This window comes from Ptychodera flava, chromosome 13 (genome assembly GCF_041260155.1).
Source record: "Ptychodera flava strain L36383 chromosome 13, AS_Pfla_20210202, whole genome shotgun sequence".
NCBI classification, from domain to species: Eukaryota; Metazoa; Hemichordata; class Enteropneusta; family Ptychoderidae; genus Ptychodera; species Ptychodera flava.
The window spans coordinates 5,531,807-5,555,000 of record NC_091940.1 but is presented as its reverse complement, the minus strand read 5'-3'; the positions used below and the strand labels follow the sequence as shown (position 1 = coordinate 5,555,000).

Here is a 23,194-nt window from a genome sequence, read left to right as displayed (position 1 = left end):
AATCCAACTGTTTATATTTGGATTTGTAACCGTACAAGCGACAAGTAATCTAGGATTCGGGAGAAAATGATGTACTATGAAATAAGGGTGTTCGTACACTTTATAACAGTTTTGTATTTACCGCTATCACTGATACTGATGTCATTAGACAGCATGCATTGGAGTCTGCTGAAGACATCGCCTTTACTCTTGAACTTTCGAAATAATTGAACAAAATTATCGGACGTGTCTGTTTCATTCCAAATGTGAGAGTGCATGACTCTGATGTTTTCCTTCGTTCTTTTCTCTCTCACCAACTGATTCACTTCCAGATGTCTCAAGTTTTGACAGCTAGGTATATCTGGGACAAAGCCAACAAATTGTGGCCTGAAATAATCGGCAAAGAAAACCCAAATAACGAGAAAATAAGAAAGCTGTTCGGCGACCAAGGAGGTTATTAACGAATGTGCTCTGATGACGGATGCAAAACATTTTTAATGCCCTTAATTTCAAATCAGTTATACTGCTGCAGTTGCTAAGCAACATGCAATGCAATCTATACTCAGTGCAATAAGCCTTTTTCAACATGATAGAAAATGACGGGTATATTCAATGATTTTGATGCAAGGAACCCTCTTTAATCGTTTTATTCTTACGTTTATTAATAGACAAGGTGGTAAACACAAATTTTAAAACTCAGAAACGTCGATTTTTGTGGCCTTATATCCTAAACGGAGGTATTCCTGATATTATTGCTGATCTAGAAAAAGAACATCGCTCGCCATGGCGACCAAAACTTCCATCTCAGCTTTCCTTGGTCAACCTAACTGTCGTGATGGACGTTAAACAAGATGAACACGCACACGTCAAAAGTATCACGGGATATATACCCACTGATGTGCCACTAGATCTTGTATTTTGTCCATCCCTATAGAGACGTGTAACGTTTCCCGTTACTACATTTGACAAAGTTGTTTCGCCATTTTGCAAGGCATGCCTGTATTTCTTCCCGGAATTTACATAATTTTCAGTCAATTTTCGCTCGATGGTTTCTTTGTCCAATCAGCAATTAAGGCTTGCAACAACAAATGTAGAAATATTGATCGCAGGTTATGTTCCATTTTGACCACCATTTCCCAGATATAATAGTCAATCACGTATCCGTATACCATAATGATAGAGGATGTACCACTGCATATCTCTCAGAGGATTGTGGATTAACATATTCAAGGTTCGCTTAAGGTAGAATGCGCCTCGGGGACAGATATTCGGACTCTCAAACTTTTACAATCCTTTTTTGATCTACCACTTATGGGGATTCATTTTAAAGCTCTTAGTGTAAGAAAAATTTTTACCGTCTTAGTTTTTCGAAAATCGAAAAATCCCCCTTCCCTGATAAAGATAACACAAGGATGGCGGCCATTTTGAATTTCAAATATCAGTAAATCTTGTGTAATTTGTTTCTCTCTAGTACGCCTACCAAAATTTGCGTGGTGACACCTTATTTTCATTCTTGAGTTTGAAAGAGAATGGTTGAAAGATTCCTTGAGGAAAGTTCGACAAAAGTTTAAGTCTTTCACTTTCGAGGCGCATTCTATCTTAACAGTTGACAAAATACTTTCAGATTAACTTTTAGTGTAATTTCCATTCATTTTGATCCATCTGCTACTAATCCATAAAACAAGTTGCTGATGATCAACCTATCAACACAGCCTACCATTTTGTAATGCATGACGTCACTGTTGAAAATGACCTGAATTCTAGTTCCGATTATGATCACTTTTCAAGAACAATATTTACAATTGAACACAGGCTAATACCCGGTATTGCGATACATTTTCGGGGAAGAAGAAAGATACTTTATTTTATGAACAAAAATAATGAAAATATCACCAACAGTTACAAATAATGTCACTTTACGCAAATTATTAAGTCCTCACAGGGAGGAAATATATTTGAAACACGATTTACAGCAATTTTGAAATCTATAAATATTGGTAATCAGTGTTTTGCTTGTCAATATTTTAATGTAAATGAGTTGAAATAAATTTTTTTACTTTAAAAATGTTGTTTCCACTGTGTTGAGCGTTGAATATTTGGTCTGAGATTCAATTAAGTCTTTCATTGCAACTGTTAGCTTGTACTACTCGTTGAAAGCGATAGTCAGACATTTTAAAACACAATCCAGCAGATTCTGGAGACTTCAACCTGAAATATGGCTCTTATTTACAGAACATAATGAGGTATCTTCGACAAAGATGCAAGTTTGGGTGTGTTTCTGCTAATTGTTGGCTTTTTTCATTAGACACAAAAGTACGACTAGTTTCGATGACTCCTAAAAAGGAAACTGATTTTTATGACATCATCAATCCAGAGAAGGACGGAAGTGTACGTACAAAAGCTCTACATGTTCTGGGAGTTCCCCGACCGGTCATAGAACTAATTTGGGTCAACTGAAGGAACACGGTAGAATCCAACCTTTGGATTCCAAGTTCCAAAAGTACAACTACGAATTTGTAGAGCCAACTCACATCTAGCATATCAGAAGTAGTGAGGTACTGTCCAGTACGGACGTAGATCATCGCTTTCAATTTAACTGTCGTGTCAAACGTTAACTTCCTGGTTTCGATAAAGCATGACCTACAAGTATATTGCTTTCCTTGTGCTGTTATCAAGTCCTCTGACGGTCACGACACGAGCAAGCCGAGGTTCCAGCCGAGTTGGAGATGTAAACGGTGGCACAGATTGTGCAGGTAAAGCTATAGATCAGAATGACTGTTATTTGATTAGTCGCACTGTCTGTACTTTCAGGTGAAACCAGGTGAAACGCAAAGTTAGAAATCATATGAAACTGATTATGTTTTTACAAAATCAGACCTGACTACCTTAGTAGTATTTGACTTTCTTGCGTTGTTCGATAACTTTTCAGCAAAGAAGGGAGTTAAATCTTGAAACCAAATAATTTCACAGAGCGAGATCAGATCTCAGCGTGGTGTTAGATTCACATATTATGACTCTGAGATAAGCTTCGTTGAAATGTGAAAACATAGCATAATATTAATCTTCATGTTCCTGTTAGTATGCATGGCGTCAGAACTTGAACTTGAAGACACAACCCAAGCAGAGTAGTTGCATGAGTTGAGACAAGTTCATCTGATAACTCTGTCCCGACCTTCGATCGTCCTTATCTATTATCATGGAGGTCAAATTTTTCGTCGGCTCAATCATTTTAATGTTTCAGATATTATTGATAATGTCGACGTAAAGTTGTTGAGTCTTCCTTTCATAGCTTTTTTATCATCAGGCAATAGATGTAATTAGTACCGTCAGGAAAAAATAAATTGTCTGTTCTGGATCATCATAGCTGATTAGCATATGGTAAACAATAATAATGTACGATATATTACGCACTCTTCAAAATCCCGTTGAGGGCGCAATTCACTGTCCATCATGATTTTCATAGGTGACACTGACAAAGTATGAGTGCCAAGCAGGCCGGGACTCGTGCAATCTCAGACTCTTTCGGAAAAGCGAGCAAGTGTGTGTATTAAGATTATGATGAGAGAGATGAAGTTCGTTCAACCTATCATTTTGTGCGCAATGTGAAATTTATTATGGGTGAAGTAAAACATGAAGAGCCACGTGATGCTTTAGGCTTGTCTGAAAGTTATCTCATCCACTTTGCTTTTTCAAAAACTAGAATACAGTGTTGTTATTATGTTACTCAAATCTTTAAAATGTATCATAAGTATCCATGTAAAATATGTTTCCATATCAATCATATTCTTTGGCTTATCATTATCATATTATTGTATTTGTATTCTTTCCTTCGTGGGACAAATTCATTTTGTAGTGGTGTTTTACTGACATGTTGTTGTACTTTTTCCAACACTATGGTATATTTAAGCAATAAAGCACACCCAGCGATGGTATACCACGAGATTTTGACCAGATCACGACATATATGCACGAGCGATAGCGAGTGCATATATGGAGTGAACTGGTCAAAATCGAGTGGTATACCGTCGCTGGGTGTGATTTATTGCTATTATATCATAACAGTATATTGAAATTCTGGCATGAACGTCATAAACGGATTTTTGCTCAAGCTGAGAGCCGGCTCGCACGTATGCCAGCCGTGGTACATCGCCAATATACCACGGTTCTTTTCGCGTCTCGACCAATCAGATCGCTGTATTTGCACCATCAATATACTAGTATGATATAATTTTATTTTCAGCATGCACACTGATCGTGAGTCTGATTGACCAGTTAGGATTGGTATACCAGGAAAGTATCGATAGAGCAATGCAGAGATTGTGCTCGTATTTACCAGGTATGTGAAAAATTTTGTGAAATTTTATCAATGTGAGTTGATTAGCCGTCGATGCAAGTCTCGATAAATTTCGAACGCTGCCTGATTAATCTGCTGCTACGTTAAGCTTAAAAATACGCTTTAGACTTTCTTCACACTCACGACTCCTAGATTTGATTACGTAGACCTTCTTTCCCTGAAACGACTGTCTACTCCAAGCGTCACATGAAACTTTGAGGTATTCCTGTCATTTCCAAAACTATAAGTTTTCATCACCCCTGGCCTTTCTTCAAATTAAAATTAACTTATTAATGAAAACTGGTACTTTTCCGAATTATCTCAGCTGCTTAGGGATGCGATAATAGGTGTTTGGATTGAGAAGTAGGTAAAGTTATAAAAAAAACTTGGCGGAGTGAAATTGTCAACTCCTTTTTCAACCTTGACGCTTTTGTAAAAACATATGTACAGAGCTAGAAAGTAAAAAAGTTTGCAATTCTTGAGATGAGTTGCATGCTCTAGTATCCACTCTGAAAAAAATGCCGAAATCTTGGATCACAAACAAACCACTCATCGTGATCACTGCTCCCTAATGTTACGTCTTTGTAAATGTAGTGCGATGAGTGTTGTAGTCATATGTCAGTGTAAGTATCTAGCTAACAAAGACAAATTCAAGTTGAGTCGCGAAAAAAGGACACAGTTACGGCGGCCGTTTCTGAAGTCTATCAGTTTGAGCGTGACAATCCATAGATATTACGAGTTTAAGTCCCTCTCTTTAGTTACTTCTCAGTACTTTGAAGAGCAGGTGAAATTACCCTTAAACTAAACAAAAAACAAAGTAATGTAAATGCATAAATAAACAAAAAACAAAGTAATGTCAATGCATAATATGACTATTAAGTACGGCCTCGCTTACTGTAACTTTTGACCAGGTTTTCAGATTGGTAGAGCTCAATATCACATCTTTATCTTAGATACCAAAAATGGGTCATCGCCTTCAGCAGTCTACATTTTAGAATTGTAAACGAGTATTGTGGTGTAAATGGAAAACATTAGAATATTATCAAAGGGATTCTAACTGAAATGGTCATTAAAATGCAAGTGATATAATTTTTCTTTTTTCTACATTTGTCGATAAAAACACCGAAAACTGAACAGAGCAATACAAAGCCACGTGCAAAAGTTTCGTCATCATCGCTGGACCAATTATTATTGATCTGTAAGTAATCTGACACTTTTTACAAAGCAGATGAAGTAACATAGCTTCAGATAATTATGTTATCTAGCAGATACAAGATACACACAGAGTGGACTTTATCGACTGCCAAGTTTCCAATATCTAGTCACACGTTCGTGGAAATACTAGTAATTCGGGATCCGGATTAAAATACGAAGATATCGAAATCCGGTACACTTCATTGCACGACAACTGTAGAGGTGGAAAGGTTTTCGAAGTATTCTCAGTCAATCTCCCTGTCAAAATTTACGTTTCTAGAGACATTTCTGATAACTTACTTTTATCACCATGTAAACAGTCTTATTGTCAAAATTTAGGTTGGCGAACGGTGAAAGTCCAGACGCCATTTGTCATGCTTTGACATTCTGCAAGACGGAGCCACCAAATCCAGCTTGTCATCTCTACCCTGCGCCCCCTGGCGGCTTGATGGAGTCCATCAAAAGAAGTAAGATGCAGGCTGCCAAACATGGATTAAGGGTATATTATTTCTAATTGCTGACAGAATATGTTATTTCTTGCTTTGTTTTCTACTTTTTAACTAGAAATCCTTCAAAATTCTACAACTTATTTTAAATATTTTCAGGACATCGTGAATTCTGACATCTGTGACGTCTTGCCAGGATTGAAACAGATCTGTGAAATCATTGAAGGGTAATTTTTTTCACTTACATTCTGAAATTTATGAGATATTTTGAAATATTCTGAGAATATCGTGAAACTTAGCTGCTTCAAAGGAGTGACACTATAGTAAAAGTAACATTATTTCGGATCAATACAATCGACTACAAGCAATGTTCGACTTTCCACAAGTTCCGCTATGGATACGGCATATACACAATCATGGCTAGGCCCAGTCCATGTCGTGGTGATATATTTATAAATTTTCAAGCCCCGAAATCTTTGTGTATCAACTAAACGCAGGCTGAAAGTTTTGCACACTTTTCTGAACCTTTTACTGCTATTGCATTGAGCATAACGTTCATTTATGTCTTCGACATCAACATTCATCATTGCTGTTTCATGTAAATGGGTTGATATCGCACATTTTTTCAGCTTAAGGACACCCCGTCCTAACTACTATCGACAGAAGTGATGGGTTTTAATCTTTCCCGAGATCCCCCTGCCAAGTTGAAATTACCTATGTCATTTATATTACAACTCTTTATAAAAATGGCATTTAACACTTTTAAAACCAGTACGAGAAAAACTTTCGGTAAAGAATAAAGATTGGAATTATTTTTTTCTTCTCGTAGAAAGCTAACTAACCATGATCCAGTTGTTGACCTTGACGACGATGGTTTCAGTACTATAGATGTAAGTTTTAATGATTTTTAGGTTATTCAGCTTCTCTTCTCTCGACGTTTTTCCAAATTTTTATTTTTGTTGTCAATTTTACGGTATATTTTTCATGTCCTCGACACCTCTTTGCTCAGTGCTTTATATTTAACATTACAGATTTTACGTGGATCATCTTGGCGTGGCAAAGACTGCGATGATTTGCATGCCGGCATACATCCGGGTGCTAAGTAAGACCAGGAGGTTCATGTTCACCATAGATCCATCAGAGATCATACTGTTTCAATTCTTTTAATAAAAAATATGACAGTAATACAATAATGAAATTGAAATGCAGTCAAAATAGAGCAAATTTTGAATATTCTATTTGATTTGGTGTGTATCACTTCCATACTTCGTCTGTCGAGACTGTCAGAGTACAAACGCGAACAGAGCAACCATTGTTGCAAGCCGCTCATTTGCTTGTCATACATTGTTTACAAAACATGAAACAACTTTGATTAGTATATTATTTAACGTAATACATCTTTGAACTGTGCGTTATTCAAACTGCAACATATGTTTGAAAAAATGGGACTAAAGTCGAATCGAAATTCGTTTTTGACAGACCACTTGACTGGGATCGATACGAAGATTCAAACTGCAACGGCATATATGTAAGTTGAGGGCGATCTGTATGTTAGTTCCTCCAGTGTAGTGGCGCACTGCTTTTCCTTAATAACAAAAAATGTAACAATTGCAGTCCGGGTCCCTGCATCTAAACTTTCTTCATCGTATTCTCTTGAAGTAGAACGGGATTATTATATCGCTGAAACAAATGCTGTGTACTTGAACATTTCTTGCACTGTCTATTATTTTCATTATGAAGCAGTGTGTCGGACAGGTTCTACATATTATCGGAAGAAAATATTACAGAGAGGCACGACAGATAGTAATATACTAGTAACAAAAATGATTAATCATGATGTCATTCCTAGAGATGGTATCACTAGCGAAACATTTGAAAATATTCCTACAACGTTATGCAAGTTCATCTAATTATTTCGTGTATTTCACTAATGTTTGATCGTCTCATTCCCAGGGGGTGGACCCAGTTAGCGGAATACCCTATGAACAAACTCTGTGTGGTGAATCTGGACCAATGGGAGTTGCCATATTAGGAGATTCGGCCGGAGCTCATTTCCATATTCCGGCTGAATGGGTCACTCCGACAAAAATGAGTCTGGTGAGTGGTGTAGCAAACTAAAGTAAGACAAATTTAACCATTCCATTATTTCCAGATAACATTCCTTCACTTTATCTCTTAACTTTTTAATTATTTTCGGCACCTTAGGAAGTCTTCCAAAATGTTACTTTCGTCGCTGGGAATGAACTCGACTGGCCTTCTATGTCAAGTACAACAGGTGGGTGCAAATAAACTTGAAAAAACAAAAGCCTTTGATTATAAGTTTAAGAGAGGGCGCTTCATCACTTTACCTCAATCTTTCTTTCTTTCTTTCTTCTGTGATCAAGGTTTCCAAAATCTATCATGGCCCATAGTGAAGTAAGTAAAGGCTTAATTTCTTTAAAAAAGTTCAAAATCAATATTTTCTCAATTGATGATGATGATGATGATCATGACGATGATCATGGTGATCATGATGATGATGGTGATGACGACGACGATGACGTTACGAATACTTATTGTTACAGTGTACGAATAAAATGCGTGTACAGAGGCTGTGGCAGTAAAAAAGCACGTTTCGTACTTGATTATTTTAACGGTGCCTGCCTGTTCTTTAAAATAGATATGTGTTCTGATATTATCCAACAAAGATTATAGCAGGTTATGTAAACTTTATCGACCGATACGTTTGAAATTATTTTTTACGAATGTCAGACTGTTTCAATTTCTGATTTAGTGGCTACACCGATTCGCTGTATCTCAGGATGCGCAGTAGGAATCTCTGTAACCATCGTGATTATCAGAATATTGCAGTCAACGGTAAGAACAGGTCTCATGGTTTATTTTGTGTCATCGGTGTAAGTAGTAATCCAACTTAAAACCGTATGATAAATCACGTATTAGCATGAAGTCGGAATATTTAGAGTGGCTACCATTGTTACAAATAATTCATTGAACATCAGATGTAGCCGCATGGCCCGGGATCTTCTAAAATTCTTGGCAATCTCTTTGACAAATTATCTTGAACTTTGCCTTCAAAGCTGCATTAATAGACCCGTGCAAATCACCGTACCGAATCAAAATAATATATGTGCCGTGTCAAAGGCCGCGGAAATCGGACTACATTTAATATCTTTTTACTCCCCAGGTGGTTCTGCAAGCAATATGAACTCGACAATTGTGAAAAGGTATGCAATCCTGCAGAGTCATTGAAACTAGAAGGTAAAACCATTCTTTGGTATTGGAAAGAAAAACCTTCTCCCAGGTTCTGCAACTTGAGGGTTGAAAAGGAAATGTTGAGATAACAACCTGCGTTCAAAATGTATTGTAATGATCGATAAGATAGATATTAAGATATTCCGATTCCATCAGAAGGTCCAAGTGTACCGGACATGAATATCAGTACCAATAAGCTTATATATATCTATATATCTATATATCTATATCTATATATATATCTATATCTATCTATCTATATATGTCTATCTATATATATATATTTATCTATATATCTATCTATCTATATATATATATATATATATATATATATATATATATATGTATGTATGTATGTAAATACATATTTTTGACCTGATTCAGTCACGTCGCATAGTCGTGATAGATATTCCAGTAAGGCTTCCCACTGCTTCTTTGTTTGTTCGTTTGTCAATTTCATTGTAGTCTGTCACGTGATCAAGATTCAGATTATCCAATGTTGATTCTGTATTCACTGATTGGAAATGACGTATGCAATGGGTAAGTGCGTTCGTTCGATTACTACAATAATTACACCAGGCCTTCATCTTCTGTTCCTATATCAGGGTTACTCTCTCTCTCTCTCTCTCTCTCTCTCTCTCTCTCTCTCTCCCTCTCTCTCTCTCTCTCCTCTCTCTCTCTCTCTCTCTCTCCTCTCTCTCTCTCTCTCTCTCTCTCTCTCTCTCTCCTCTCTCTCTATCTATATATATATATATACACGGACTAATCTCAAAACGTGTAGACTTCGATTTTCGAGAGATATTAACACGCAAGTACAATTCTATGGGTTATGTAATTGGACGTTTATTTTTCACCAAATGATACATCTCCGAGCTAGGTGTGTTAACTAATTAAACACACTACACGTACATAATGGCAAAATTACTGATTACATACATATAGGTTATACTGTTTTGTTGAAAATACATCCTTCCCAGCATGGAAGTCGATGAGTACATACATGGACCAGGCAAGCGTGACCGAGAGAGATCATTGCTATTAGAGTCGTGTCGTTACAAAAGAGTCGAACCCACAAGTACGTACGTGGTAATTGCCTTTGTTGAGCTTTTAAAGACATTATCAGACAGAACACCCCTAAATTGTAACAGGTTACTGCACCGACGCCGTGATGAAAAGACATTACTTGTTTCCATGGTAACCTTCATCATATCCGTTTATTTCCAGACATCCCGACACAGTCGCTCACATGACAACGCCAGAGGAATACAGAGCAAGCGTTCTCGACACCATGAAATACTTGGTAAATATTTCAAAGGTTATTTGTGAAATAGGTGGGTCGTTGACATTTTGCATCCTGCTGCACCTGAGGGCTTTATCGGCAGAGCAAATAAGCTGGAGAGCTTGAATCAACAACGTGAATATAGTGTAAACCAATGCGGGCTCTTTCGACGTTATAAATTTCACCGAGGTCTGAAGTGTGTTCATTTACCCAGTCTGCTGGATGGTAAATCGCTGCGATCACAATAAAAAATAGCCACATTATCGAAGACATTAAAAGAAATAAATGGCCTTAAATGTGGTCATTTGGACAAGGTAGCATGTACGCAGGCACGTCAGTGCCAGCTGGAAAAAAGCATTCCTCACATTTCAAAATGAATAGAGTAGTCGAATTTGTCCCATGATAACTATACGATCGGTAAGTGACTGAGGCGTGTTGGAACATGACCACGCGTGCATGGTCACCAAGGTTGAGATCACATGTAAGAAAACCGCCGCGCCACTTAAGAAACCAAGGTTACATTGAGGCTTTCACGGAGAATTTCCTATTATTGAACAAGTTTCGACCAGAAATATGATACAGTGGGTTGTAAATATTGATTACTAAAACATCAGACTTCAAATTTCGTGAAATTTTGGTATACGCCATGAAGAGACATTAATGAACCACTCTCAAGTGGTGATTCAAGACAGCCAAGAAAGCCTGGCACCTTTTAAACAGGTGTAATTCAGTCAATGAACGAAGTGTACAGAATTGGCCGTTTGTTGTGAAAGGGCGGCGTTTGATTAGAACCTCCGTTTGGGCGATTACACGATTTATTAGACATGGTGTCTTTGTCTGGCGAGGGAGAAATGTTTTTAGAGGTAGGGAGGGATGGGGTAGGATATGCATAGTTGAAACAATTTCAGTGAAATGTAATCCATTACCCTACTCCTGAAAAGCAGGTTTTACTGTCACAGTGGGTTTAACATTTACATCTACATTGAGTGAGTTGCAAGGTCGTTACACGTGATGGAATTTTATGCTTCATGCTGAAACCATGTGCTTGTGAGGGAGTTCATATAGATGGTTGACTTAAATTGGGCAAGTGAAGTGAAGCGCCAGCGAGTTTCGAGAATTCGGTAAATCAAGGTAGAGTATTCTGCACTATAAAACAATACAGAACCGACATTCATGGAATCAAATGATTAATGGCAAATCACAATAAAAAGAGTTAGAATGGATACGTCACATTTTTAGAATTCTGAGCAGACTGTAACATATCGTACATGCAGTCGAGTGTAACACACTAAAGTTTTACTGTTTTTGTCATGAGACTGAATTGACTTTCAGAAATTTTCAACCGGCGTTAAGTCAGGAAATATTCGATGGTTCAATATTGTGATGCAATGATGTTAAAATCGCCCCTTTTTGCTTACTCGAAGCAATTTGACGATAGCCTTTGTGTAGGGTGGATTTTTACCATTCCTTGGTCAGTTAAATTTTATGGTCTGATGGAACGGGAAATGTGAATTTACACTTTGCAGGTAACGATGAAGCGCAATTGTTATTCAGGTAGAACATAGTGTCCTACTTGCCTGACTCCATGCACTCATGGTTTTCTGATCTTGTCAGTTATAAAAGTTAAGTCAGATAAAGATGATTAACTTAATTTTGATCACAGACATATTTTGTCAAGAGAAATCTATCATCCGTCTTTCAGATATCTTTCAGAAAAAAACGCACTGACACTTCCTGCGGAATATCTTTCTACATGACTTCAATTTACATCAATTTCACTTTTACAGGTCTTTTTATCGATACTATGATCAATACATTTGCTAGCAGTAGTTTCCTTCCGTCTCTTGTAAGTTTCAAGATCTTTTTTTCTTTGCTGTTGCTATAGGATACTGTTCTTCCGGCTGGTAGCAATCTGGTATTCTCTGGTTTAGCTGACGGTAGAGTTCTGTGGAAATACCTCCACAACAGATACCATCCAATCGGCGAGCTACGTGGTGACGTCACGTATTCTGACCTGTACCAGTACTTGATATGTCTACAAGTTGCACCATGTACCGGATGGATGTCTGCTAATGCCACGCTACGAGACATTACGTCAGAGGTGTGGTACTGTAAATTCCTCACTTCTTTTCAAATCGATGCATGTACCAGGGAAAATCCCAGTACCATGCCATCTTAACCTTTAACCTCATCCGAACATCCGAATAAAAAAAAGTTGCTGACAGGGTACATTTTTATTCGATTTGTTTATACAGCTTCGATATCATTTCCATAAGTTCATTCAGACATGTTATATACAGTACCTGTCTTTAGTGTGCCGCTAAATCTTACAACGAATTTTCTTCAGTCTTTATAATTAAGGAAGCGAGCAATATGTGCTGTTTCACTTTCTGTAGGTGAAACCCGGCATTAAACGTGACTACTAATGTTCAAATGATCAGCTACTGGTAATGTTTCATGGCATGTTTTCCGCTCTGTCATCACCATGGTTTTATAATGTACAAATAAATACTGAAATTTTAAGTGTTGCCGTAGCAAGAAGATGTAGTGGGTATACGAACAGTGAATGAAGGATTTGTGGTTGACAATTTAGCTTTTTTCGTATGAAAAAATCCCACATGTGATAATATCTTTCCCTCACTAGACTATGCATTAGAATAAAGTTCGTTCAGTAGTACTAACTCTTTGTGCATAAAATCTATTCAATACAGAGGGCGGTGAATCTTAGCAAAGTGTTGGAGGAAATAGCGAACACTTCATCTTACAAGAATTTCAAAATAAAATATGTGGACTTTGATTTGCAAACAGGTTAGTATGTCAATCATTTTTCAGGGAGGGCTCCCCTCTCTCTCTCTCTCTCTCTTCTCTCTCTCTCTCTCCTCTCTCTCTCTCTCTCTCTCTCTCTCTCTCTCTCTCTCTCTCTCTCTCTCTCTCTCTCTCTCTCTCTCTCTCTCTCCATCATAATTTTGCAATTTATTTCTTGCGTTCTTTCACCTCCGAACATAAAGCATTTCTTTTTCACCATATTTTTGCAATTTCTTGCGTCCTTTCACCTCCGAACAGAAAGCATTTCTCTTCACGCACAATACTCAAAAAGAGCTGTCGTTGAAAATACCCCCTTGCGTTCACAAACACCTCTTATAAGTGTGGAGATTCGACATATTTCTATGATTTTTCCAAGTACCCAGTCAACCTCGAAAAATGTTCAACCAGTAATTTAAAGTCCCCTCGCCAAATTTCAATTTGAACCTCTCGGTGTCCGTAGAGTCAGTTGTTGGCTACATAATTATTTAATTTTTTCCAATATGGTATAAGAAATGTTACTTTTTATTATGAAAACAACACATTTATCAGTAGTAAAAATGGAAACTAGGTGACTTCCTTTCCTCTGCTAGAAAAATAAATGACATGAAACTATCTACTGAGCGTGGTAATAGTTTTTGCATGAATTCGTCATGTATATTTCTCTGACAGGTATGGGGAAATAATATAGCGTATTTGCAGTAAAGAGGGACAAAAAACTCTCAGACGTTTATGAAATTCTTTTGGCCTACCACTTGTAGTAGGCTTAACTCATTTTGAAGCTTACGGAAAATAAAGTCTTCACGATCACCCGCTTAGTTTTGTGAAAATCGGGAATTTTATCTCAATTACAGAGAAGACGACCATATAGCTTACTGCATTTGTACTGCTATTGACAAGCAACGTTTTCGTCACAAAACAAAGTAGCTGGAGCAGTTGCTGTGATTTGTGTTGACCTTTTTCAGGTGTACAAATACTACAAAAAACTTATGCGACTATTTATACTTCAGTGGCCCACTACGCCACTTCTAATCAGTGATATTTTTAAGTCCACCATTCAGTACCACATTATTTTCAAGCCCCTCTTAGATGTAACCTCAACGTTTTCAAGTCCACCTCAACTCCCCACCCCCCCCCCCCACCCGAAAGAGTTTGTGAATGCGGCCTTACTAAGTCTCAAATTGAATAGACAACCTCCAGGTATAAGTTAAGGCATCCCAATTTATTTCCCTGGACCACTACAAATTCATGCATACCGATATTTACGATTTCCCCTCCGTCGCGTTGCTTTATATTGAATGTGCGATGAAAAAATACGCACTCGAAAAAAAGAAAATCTTCCGCACGGACACTTTCATTTCCGATGAAGTTTGCAATTCCTACGTGTACTCATCTTAGCATACTAATGCTTAGCAGGTATAAGAATATGCAAAAGACGAACGATGGTTTTGGGTGTGCTTTGTTTGTTTGTTTGTTTCTTTTTTGTTTTTGTTTTTTTGTTGTTGTTTTTTGTCCTCGCACGGGTCGATCTAGATTAGCTGCGTTAACCTTTTTCGCTTTCGCTCAGAAGGCAAATGAATAGGAGAAAATATATATGCGCTACGTACGGCAGCAAATGTAAAGATCTAAGTGTATAAATCGTTCTGAACCGTTGACCCCTTGTCGTCATCTTACTGTGAGTTAAACTTATCGCTGCATGTATAGGCATTCGTGTTTTGTTGTTTTAATATTGGTAGTTGGAATCTGAGCTGAAAAAATATAAAGGAGAACAAAACATACGATTTTTGGCCTTACAAACATGCATTTTTCGGCCTTACAAACATACATTTTTGGCTTTTGGCTCTACACCCATGTCTAGCAGACTGACATACTCTCCAAGGCATTGCTTTTTTAAAATACAATATGTTATCCCTTCCACACAGTTATCGATGACTGGGTTGCACAAGGCGGGGAACCATGGCAACTGATTGAACCTGTCGATGGATTCCACCCAAGTCAGGTAAAACATTACCAACTTCTTTTGTCGTTTTTTTTCTTTAAGAGCAACACTGTGACGAACTTTTCAGAAATAACACAGGCCAATAAAATAATACCTGTGAAATTCCTGATATTTAGCTAATCATTTTTACATCGTTTCCTTTGACAGGAGATAAAATAAAGGAATTGTCATTGTCTATCCATATGTTTTCTTTTCTTCTGACAGATCTCTCAAGTTTTAACAAGTCAGTACACGTGGAAGGGATACAAAGAACTTTGGCCCGAAATTCTCGGAAAGGAAAATCCAAATAATGATAAAATAAAAAAGCTTTTCGGCGATCAAGGAGGGTATTAGAACCACGTAGGCTAGATTTAGCATGGTGCTGGCTTATGTGGACATAACTCACAGAGCATGATGAATTATACATAAACGGAATATGAAATTCAGAATGTGGTGTATTACTAGCTGGGCACCTTTGATCGGCTTTTGTACAGAGCCGGTGAATGCCTTAACCTTATCCTGTTTCTCTTCGGAAATTGAAGACAAATTTCCGATTTTTTAATGTGTATCTATGCCAGTCTTCCAATTAGAGATGAAACAATATTCCAGATGACATTGATTATAGACAGTCAATTGTTTCAACTGATTTCGATACCAGTGAAAAAGAGAGGCTTGTAAAGTGTTGATTGGCCAGGATAAATGCAAACAGCGGCCAATTGGCGTATCACATCAAAGAGTACTGGTGCTCAGTTCTCAAAATGTAGACATGACTTCGTCAATTTACTAAATGTTTTCGCAAACATACACGAAATGTGATGAAACTAATAATACATTGTACAAATTCTGCCAATGACAGTGATGTTAGAAGTAAGTCCCAGCGTTGAAGGGTAAACAAATTAAACTATACAACATTTGACTACAATCTACATATGTGAGATGTGTTTGCCATCCACATCGTGCGTACAAGTTTACTTCATCTGTGATGTATTTGGTAAAGTACTTGAATTCTCATTTTGACGGATTCCTGTACATAGAATTTCTATATGACACAGAGTGTTTCATTTTCTAGAAAGTTTTCGGTCGACGTAAAACTCAAACTTGTGGGGTTGATACAAAGTGCTCAAGTACCATGGATGTTTTTCTCATATCATTTTGTTCCCATTTTTCTACGTTTTTGATATTAAAAATAGCTCGAACAGCTTGACAGCTCATTGAACGCATAAAATATGCAGTGTTCAATTTCTAGACGACAACTGTCTGGGCTTCAACTCATTTTATTTTGAACGTGTGAAGGAGCGCCATTGTCGGCGGTACTTCGCGGCAAAGGAGCATCTATACAGAGTACGGACAACCGTGGGAACTAATGTCAAACAAAGAATTGGCAACGCTGACGTGATAAGCATTCTATAAATTAATGTTTAAAAAACGAGAGTGGTCATTGTTACAGGTACAACACTTCCATGACCAGAGCGTCCTGTATTGTCTACAATTGTATAGGACGCGTTGCGGCAGGTAGCAGAACAATCTTTCAACACAGTGACTGAACAGGCTATAGAATTTAGATAGGTCTAGTAAAGAAATGACAGTGACTTAGAGCGTATCAGACATTCGTTTTTGACAAAATCATTGTCCTTGCTTTATAAAACGCACAAAAAAGGGCCAAAACCCACGCCAGTGTCAGCATAGCGTGTCTGTGTTGCGATGTATAGAGTCATTCACGCAGAGGCGTGCATTTATACATGGTCATGTAGGTTAAATGCGAAAGAAGGTCATACAACCTTCGCTATGCCAAAATAGGTCACTCATTGGCAGCATGACGGGTGGTCTCTTGGACAGGTGCAAATGACCAAATTGTTTTCTGGTTGAGGAGCAATCAACGCTAAGTTAATGCACAAGCCATTTGTCTCGCCCAAGACAAGGTAAAATACGGCAGAGATTATGTGTTTTAACCATTTGTCCTTCTGCAGGTGCACACGAACACATGGAGGGCAACAAATAACAGTTGTACTCTGAGTCTGAAGGTTTTGTATGCTTCCCTTCATAAAGATCCCTTAACGGAGATTTATTAGCGACAATCGACACATCGTCCGACTGGAAAAAAAATCTAGCAATATATATATATACATATATATATATATATATATATATATATATATATATATATATATATATATATATATATATATATATATATATATATATACATGTATCTAGCAATTATATATATATATATATATATATATATTATATATATATATATATATATATATTGCTAGATACTGTATATTTGAAAACAAGACGGTTTTATCATCTGCAAATATATTGAAAATGAAACTGAAATATTGGAAGCACGGTATGTGTTGTGCAATTCGAGAGATTTTGAGGAGGGAATGTCACTTTACATCATTAACTTTGTTCAATTTTTAAAGTTGGCTTTCATCTTTGAAAGTTAATTACAACTCTAACTGAGCGGAGACTTCGATCAATGACCTTGCACACATTGGGCAGGCGGTCTGCATGAAGACAAAATGTGACGTCATACTTAAGTTCGTTGGTTTATGACGACACGACTCTTGCCATCGATCCTGTGATATAGTTGTCTGCAGTATACTTGCACGTGAGTCTCCATACCTCCTTACAATCGAAATTTCCACAAATTGGCCACGGTCCATTATTTGTTCAACTTCGATTGATAAACTGAAAGCGCTGTCTGTGCACGTGGACACGTGTTCTGTAAACAGGTGAACTCTGTCACCTGTCGTTTCTTCTATACGGGTATTATTGATATCGAATTGCAAGTGACTGATCAAAGTCAAGCTAAACGAGAAGTCACTCAGTACATACCATATGTTCTCACAAATAAAGCATTTTTCATTTCATTTCTTGGTGCATTAGTTATTTTTTAAATCAAGTAATCTTATGCGAAGAGAACTTATTCAAAACGGGTACGGTTCTCCGAGACATACTGATCGCGTCTCTTGATCACTATATATGCACTTTAATTTGTTTTCGCAAAATAAGCTTACAGCAAAATATAGCCTGTCCGGTATTCTATGATTTATACCAATCGACGAATGTCCTGTGGGATATCTTGATTAATAATGCACGTAGTTTGTAAATGTAGACCAAAAGTCATGTTCATCACACCCAGGTTTTCCACTTTAACGTTTTGTATGCATACTTAGTTTGTGACCTGTGAAGAGGGCTACACAAAGCCAACTGTTACTGAAACATCTCATTAAATATTTACCTACAATATCAAGTAGAATAGGTGATATTTATGGGGCGCCGGGTGAATAGCTCGTAAAGCGCAATCCTCGGCGCCTCCACGCGTTTTGCTTCGTTGAGTTTTTATTGTCGATTTCAGCTTCACGTTCTTGAAATAGTTACTTTTTTTTGTCTTGTAGACCAAAACGATTCACCGACCGAAAGTTTTGATCTCAGGAAAGTGGTGCTGTGATCAAAGATTGTGACGAACATAGTGCCAGATGATGTCACAATAGTCAAACGTCAACACGGTACAATAGTTGCCAGACATGGTGATTTGTTTTCGTTTGAAATTTATTATCATGCTATCATGGGAGAAATAACGATAGTTAATTATTTTCAGCTTTCTCAGGACTTTCCACTGCAATATGAAGACTACCTAATACACTTACTTCAAACCGAGGAATCATCTGATAATTTCTTTTCATTTTTCACATTCTGTAGAGTTTTAGTCTTCTCATAACTTCGTATGTCTGCATCTTCCATATCAACTTGAAAGTGCACGGTTTCCCATCTGTCTAGATCTCTTTTGATAAAACCTTCTTTGTATTTGTCGATGAAAACAAAACACCACACACATGACATGTGTCATCCCTAATTCGTAATTCACTAACCCCAAAAGAAACTTGATGATACTCACTCTGAAAGAAATTATAACAAATTTATTTTCCTCTAATTTCCAGTCATAATGTTGTCTTATTTCTTCTGCAACAGTTTGTTGGTAACATATTCGACTCTTTGCCATCCGTAAGAAGGAACCCATTATATTAGAGATATAGTTATACAGGAGATTTAGAGTACAATGCCCGCCTGGCCTATAATTGTTTTTTATCCATGTTTTAACGGCTGTGAGTGAAAATATCAGAATCATCGTTTCCTGGTATCAGGCGGGAATTCACCCACTAGTAGGCATCGTCTTCATGTATAAAAACTCATGTACAATCAGCATTTTCTAAGTAAAGAGATTCTCTTTACAATACCAAAATCATTACTTGCCTTCAGCATCTAGGTTTTACCTGGATAATCCATTCATCGCTAAGGATCGTTACGAAAAACGACGAATGGTGACTATTAACATCCGGGTTCTTGCACGTCAGAAACCACTATCGATTTTTCTGTAATGGTGGAGGGACTGTGGTAAGGAGTAACAATATGCTAATTATTATCTCTTAAATTTCAGACACTATGTGTTATTTTAAAACCAAGATTTCAAGATCGTACATTCCGAAATCATGGACAATACATTTCCGAAATATGGCGTTGATACTAGGGCAGGAAGAAACTGTAAAAAAATTCAATTTAATGTAATGTAAACGGCAATTCCGAAGAAGCTACGCCTTCTCTCGAGCGAGGCTATGAGAAATATTCTATTATTCATGGCTGTTGTCATCCGAGGTTCAATGCTCGGTGACCTTGCTGTTGAATTGTCGTTCGGTTTGGATTTGAAATGGCGCCAACTTTGTCGCGTGGGCTCTATTATTTGGAACGTTTACTCAATGAATAGACCCTGGAGCTGCAGAGTCTATGGTTTACTCAATGAATAGACCCTGGAGCTGCAGAGTCTATGGTTTACTCAATGAATAGACCCTGGAGCTGCAGTGTCTATGGTTTACTCAATGAATAGACCCCGGAGCTGCAGAGTCTATGGTTTACTCAATGAATAGACCCCGGAGCTGCAGTATCTATGGTTTACTCAATGAATAGACCCTGGAGCTGCAGAGTCCATGGGTTGCTCTGTGAATAGACCCTGGAGCTGCAGAGTCTATGGTTTACTCAATGAATAGACCCCGGAGCTGCAGTGTCTATGGTTTACTCAATGAATAGACCCTGGAGCTGCAGAGTGTATGGGTTGCTCTGTGAATAGACCCCGGAGCTGCAGTATCTATGGTTTACTCAATGAATAGACCCCGGAGCTGCAGAGTCTATGGTTTACTAGAGCGCTAGCTGCAGAGTCTATGGGTTGCTCTGTGAATAGACCATGGTAAATGTGAAGTCTTGAGCAAATGTTTGGCAAAAACCTTTGACACCCCTTGCATTTCACTGAATTCTGTATATTGCAAAGTAACTTAATGATTACAGATGTTGTTTAGTATAGAAAGGATTTCACTGTTTGTGCCGAATTCTGAGTGTCTGTACTGTTTGTGAGTCTGAAACATTGGTGTTGCCCATTGCATGCGTACATATACAGTGCTGAAAACATACACTCAATTATCTACTCAATCATGGCCATGATGGACTACAGAGCTTATAGAGTAGAAATGAGACACTGGAGACACGAACTATTCAATCACGGTCAGTCTATTCCAACGTGAACAAACCAATAATACTAAATCCACTCAGCGTCAAACCATGGACGTACCATCTGTTGTACGTCCATGGCCAAACCGTCTCTTTATCTGAAAATCCAATTTCCGTGGCTACACTGTCGACAAAATAATTAGCACTCATTGGCAATTTGTTTAGCATTTTGTTTCCATGTTTGCGATTACGTAAACTTTTTTCTATTATAATCTCGAGAAAGAAGATATTTCAACAGGTTAAAATCGATCCCATTGTCATTATCAACATTTATTCAACACAGTCGAGTGACAAAGAAAAGAAAAGTCGATCCATAGTAGTGAACAAAAGACAGAAAATCCAATAGAATGTGAAAGACAATAAAATCGTATAATTGACGTGACTCGTTCTGAAAAGGCGGGAATTGGTCTACATACAGTTGACCGAAGTACGTTCACCTCTGTATCTGCATGTGTGCTACCTCCACGGTACATCAAACAACGGCCGGTCGTCTTTCGTGATGGCTATTGAGCCGTGCTTTACCAATACTACAAGCCCCGTGCCATGTACGAGTCCTAAAAAGCAGGACCGAATAATGTAAAAAGCCAGAGTGGCCATAATAGGAAAGTATTGCATGCATAGACAGGTCACCTTGCCAAAGTAAGGCCCTCCATCACTCTGCACATGCTGAAACCATTGTGTTTTGCCTTTGTTTACGGCTGATATCATGTGGATAGTTTAGGCACAGGAAAATAAAACCAATGCATTGGCAGTTATTACAATTCAACTGATATAATACATCTCATGTCCAAAAGCACCAATGAACTAGTCCCGATTTTTGTCAAGGCGGTAAAGAAACCACACGCTTTCATTTTCCTCATCTATAAATCATACTCTTTATTATATTTATAAGGCTACCTCGACAGCTGTTGTTGCTATGATCATTATCATCGTCATCATGATCACCGCTGCTACTGCCACAATCACAATAGAATAAAACTGCCACGTTCGTATTTTCAGGACAGTTGAGGCATTGTCTTGCCAAATTTGATGAACCTGTAATTCAATGGTTGTCTTTTGTCACGTGTCTATGCGATTGCATGCGTGAGGAAACCAGCAACACAATAACGTGAAAATGCTGTGAACACCGCATGAGGTGATGCCATCCACATTAGCCGAGAATGAAGTCCGTGGTCAGACGCCGCTTGTAATGAGACAATGGTTTTTGGTTAATCGTGTGCAGTAATGAATCCAAGTTGTGCTACGAAAACTTCGTTGGTATTTTGCAAAACACGCTCGACAGTAATATGATAAAAGAGTCTAAATACCATCAATGGTCTTGATACAATCAACTGAAGCTTTTACGATTTTTGCTGAAGAGGGCCATTAATGAAATATTGATGAAAATATCTTCTCCCATCAAAGTTCCTTAAAATCTGCTCCGTTACCATGCATGGAGACTACTCACGTACACAACACTACAATAAGAGCTACTTTGATGTAACAGACTTGGATGAGCGTCTTAGCAACCGATGAGTAACTGATATTTAGGTTTGCTTTTTCCGTCTAGGTTGTTCTGCTCCCCTTAAAAATCTAATTTAGTAGCCAAGACCATGAAAGCTTTAATTTCTGTTCAAGTAGTACTTAAGAAAATAGATGGAATGTCAATTGAAAACGTCTTTAACCCTTTCACCCCCAGTTCCTTGTATACAGGTCCAACTTTACCGTAGAAAACAATGGATTTGGGACAAACCATGGTGGTGAAAGGGTTAAAGTATCAGATGCCATCACTGTACCTGCAATTGTTACGGCAGTGAGATGTTGGGTTTTGAGTATTCAGAGAGTATTGAACGCGTTCAAATCAAGTTTTGTAAATTTCAACAGCTGTGAACAGTTGTGTTAACACTGCGACCATACTAGATAAATGTGACAGGCATCCTGTTGTTTTTATTTTGAAAGATGTGTGGCTTATTGGTTAAAATTGATTGAAATGGAGAATAATAGCTACCCTAGAGAGTTTTATTTGATGTTAAAACAACTGGATTAAATTGGTAGAGTTAGGTGAGCTACATGTGTAAAAATGTGCTTTATGGTTTGGTCTTTTATTGTTTGAACAACGGGTTGGAGACAAATAAGTATATTGTTGAACTTTTCACAAAGGGTGCAAGTCTGTAACAATCAAGAATGATAAACTGATATTACAAGTTCGCCTCGTCAAAATCTATATTGTACATTTACATCCCTACTTGAACCAGAGAAATGTTTGAATTTTCTGAGTTGGGATAGAAAGATAACAATTTTCGTTGTTCTACTCACAAACTTAATGTTGAAAATTGGTCACCACCTTAATCTGCCATTTCAACAAAGGATTTGTGCACACTGCAATG

At 37.7% G+C, this 23,194-nt stretch overlaps 2 protein-coding genes across 4 annotated transcripts in view; both read left to right on the top strand.

Annotated features, from left to right (window-relative positions):
• Positions 1-2,043, top strand: part of LOC139147204 (acyloxyacyl hydrolase-like) — a 13,483-nt gene extending 11,440 nt beyond the window's left edge. The window contains exon 19 of the mRNA XM_070718200.1: positions 312-2,043. Within this exon, the coding sequence (XP_070574301.1) occupies positions 312-440 (129 nt within the window). The 3' untranslated portion in view covers positions 441-2,043. The remainder of the gene's footprint in view (positions 1-311) is intronic.
• Positions 2,044-2,354: 311 nt separating this feature from the next.
• On the top strand, positions 2,355-16,940 carry LOC139147203 (acyloxyacyl hydrolase-like). Of its 3 annotated transcripts, none has more exons than XM_070718196.1 (19): positions 2,355-2,732; positions 4,220-4,315; positions 5,450-5,510; positions 5,846-6,005; positions 6,112-6,179; positions 6,782-6,842; positions 6,984-7,054; positions 7,432-7,480; positions 7,906-8,049; positions 8,158-8,227; positions 8,337-8,367; positions 8,726-8,808; positions 9,137-9,176; positions 9,670-9,744; positions 10,429-10,504; positions 12,369-12,584; positions 13,195-13,291; positions 15,208-15,284; positions 15,489-16,940. In XM_070718196.1, exons 1-19 carry the CDS (start codon positions 2,615-2,617, stop codon positions 15,615-15,617), a joined length of 1,722 nt encoding a protein of 573 aa, XP_070574297.1. In that variant the 5' UTR covers positions 2,355-2,614; the 3' UTR covers positions 15,618-16,940. The 3 variants fall into 3 exon arrangements, with proteins under 3 accessions (XP_070574297.1, XP_070574298.1, XP_070574299.1); XM_070718198.1 differs by having other exon boundaries at positions 2,653-2,732; positions 5,827-6,005; positions 15,489-16,514; XM_070718197.1 differs by lacking the exon at positions 9,670-9,744 and having other exon boundaries at positions 2,385-2,732; positions 15,489-16,512.
• The last annotated feature ends 6,254 nt before the right edge of the window (positions 16,941-23,194 follow it).

What these genes read in the sequence shown, in the direction of transcription:
- LOC139147203 (XM_070718196.1), top strand. Translation starts at nt 2,615, where the DNA reads ATGACCTACAAGTATATTGCTTTCCTTGTGCTGTTATCAAGTCCTCTG. An exon ending in ATGGTTTCAGTACTATAGAT is followed by an intron (nt 6,843 to 6,983) that starts GTAAGTTTTAAT and finishes TTAACATTACAG; the next exon opens with ATTTTACGTGGATCATCTTG. An exon ending in TTCTATGTCAAGTACAACAG is followed by an intron (nt 8,228 to 8,336) that starts GTGGGTGCAAAT and finishes TCTGTGATCAAG; the next exon opens with GTTTCCAAAATCTATCATGG.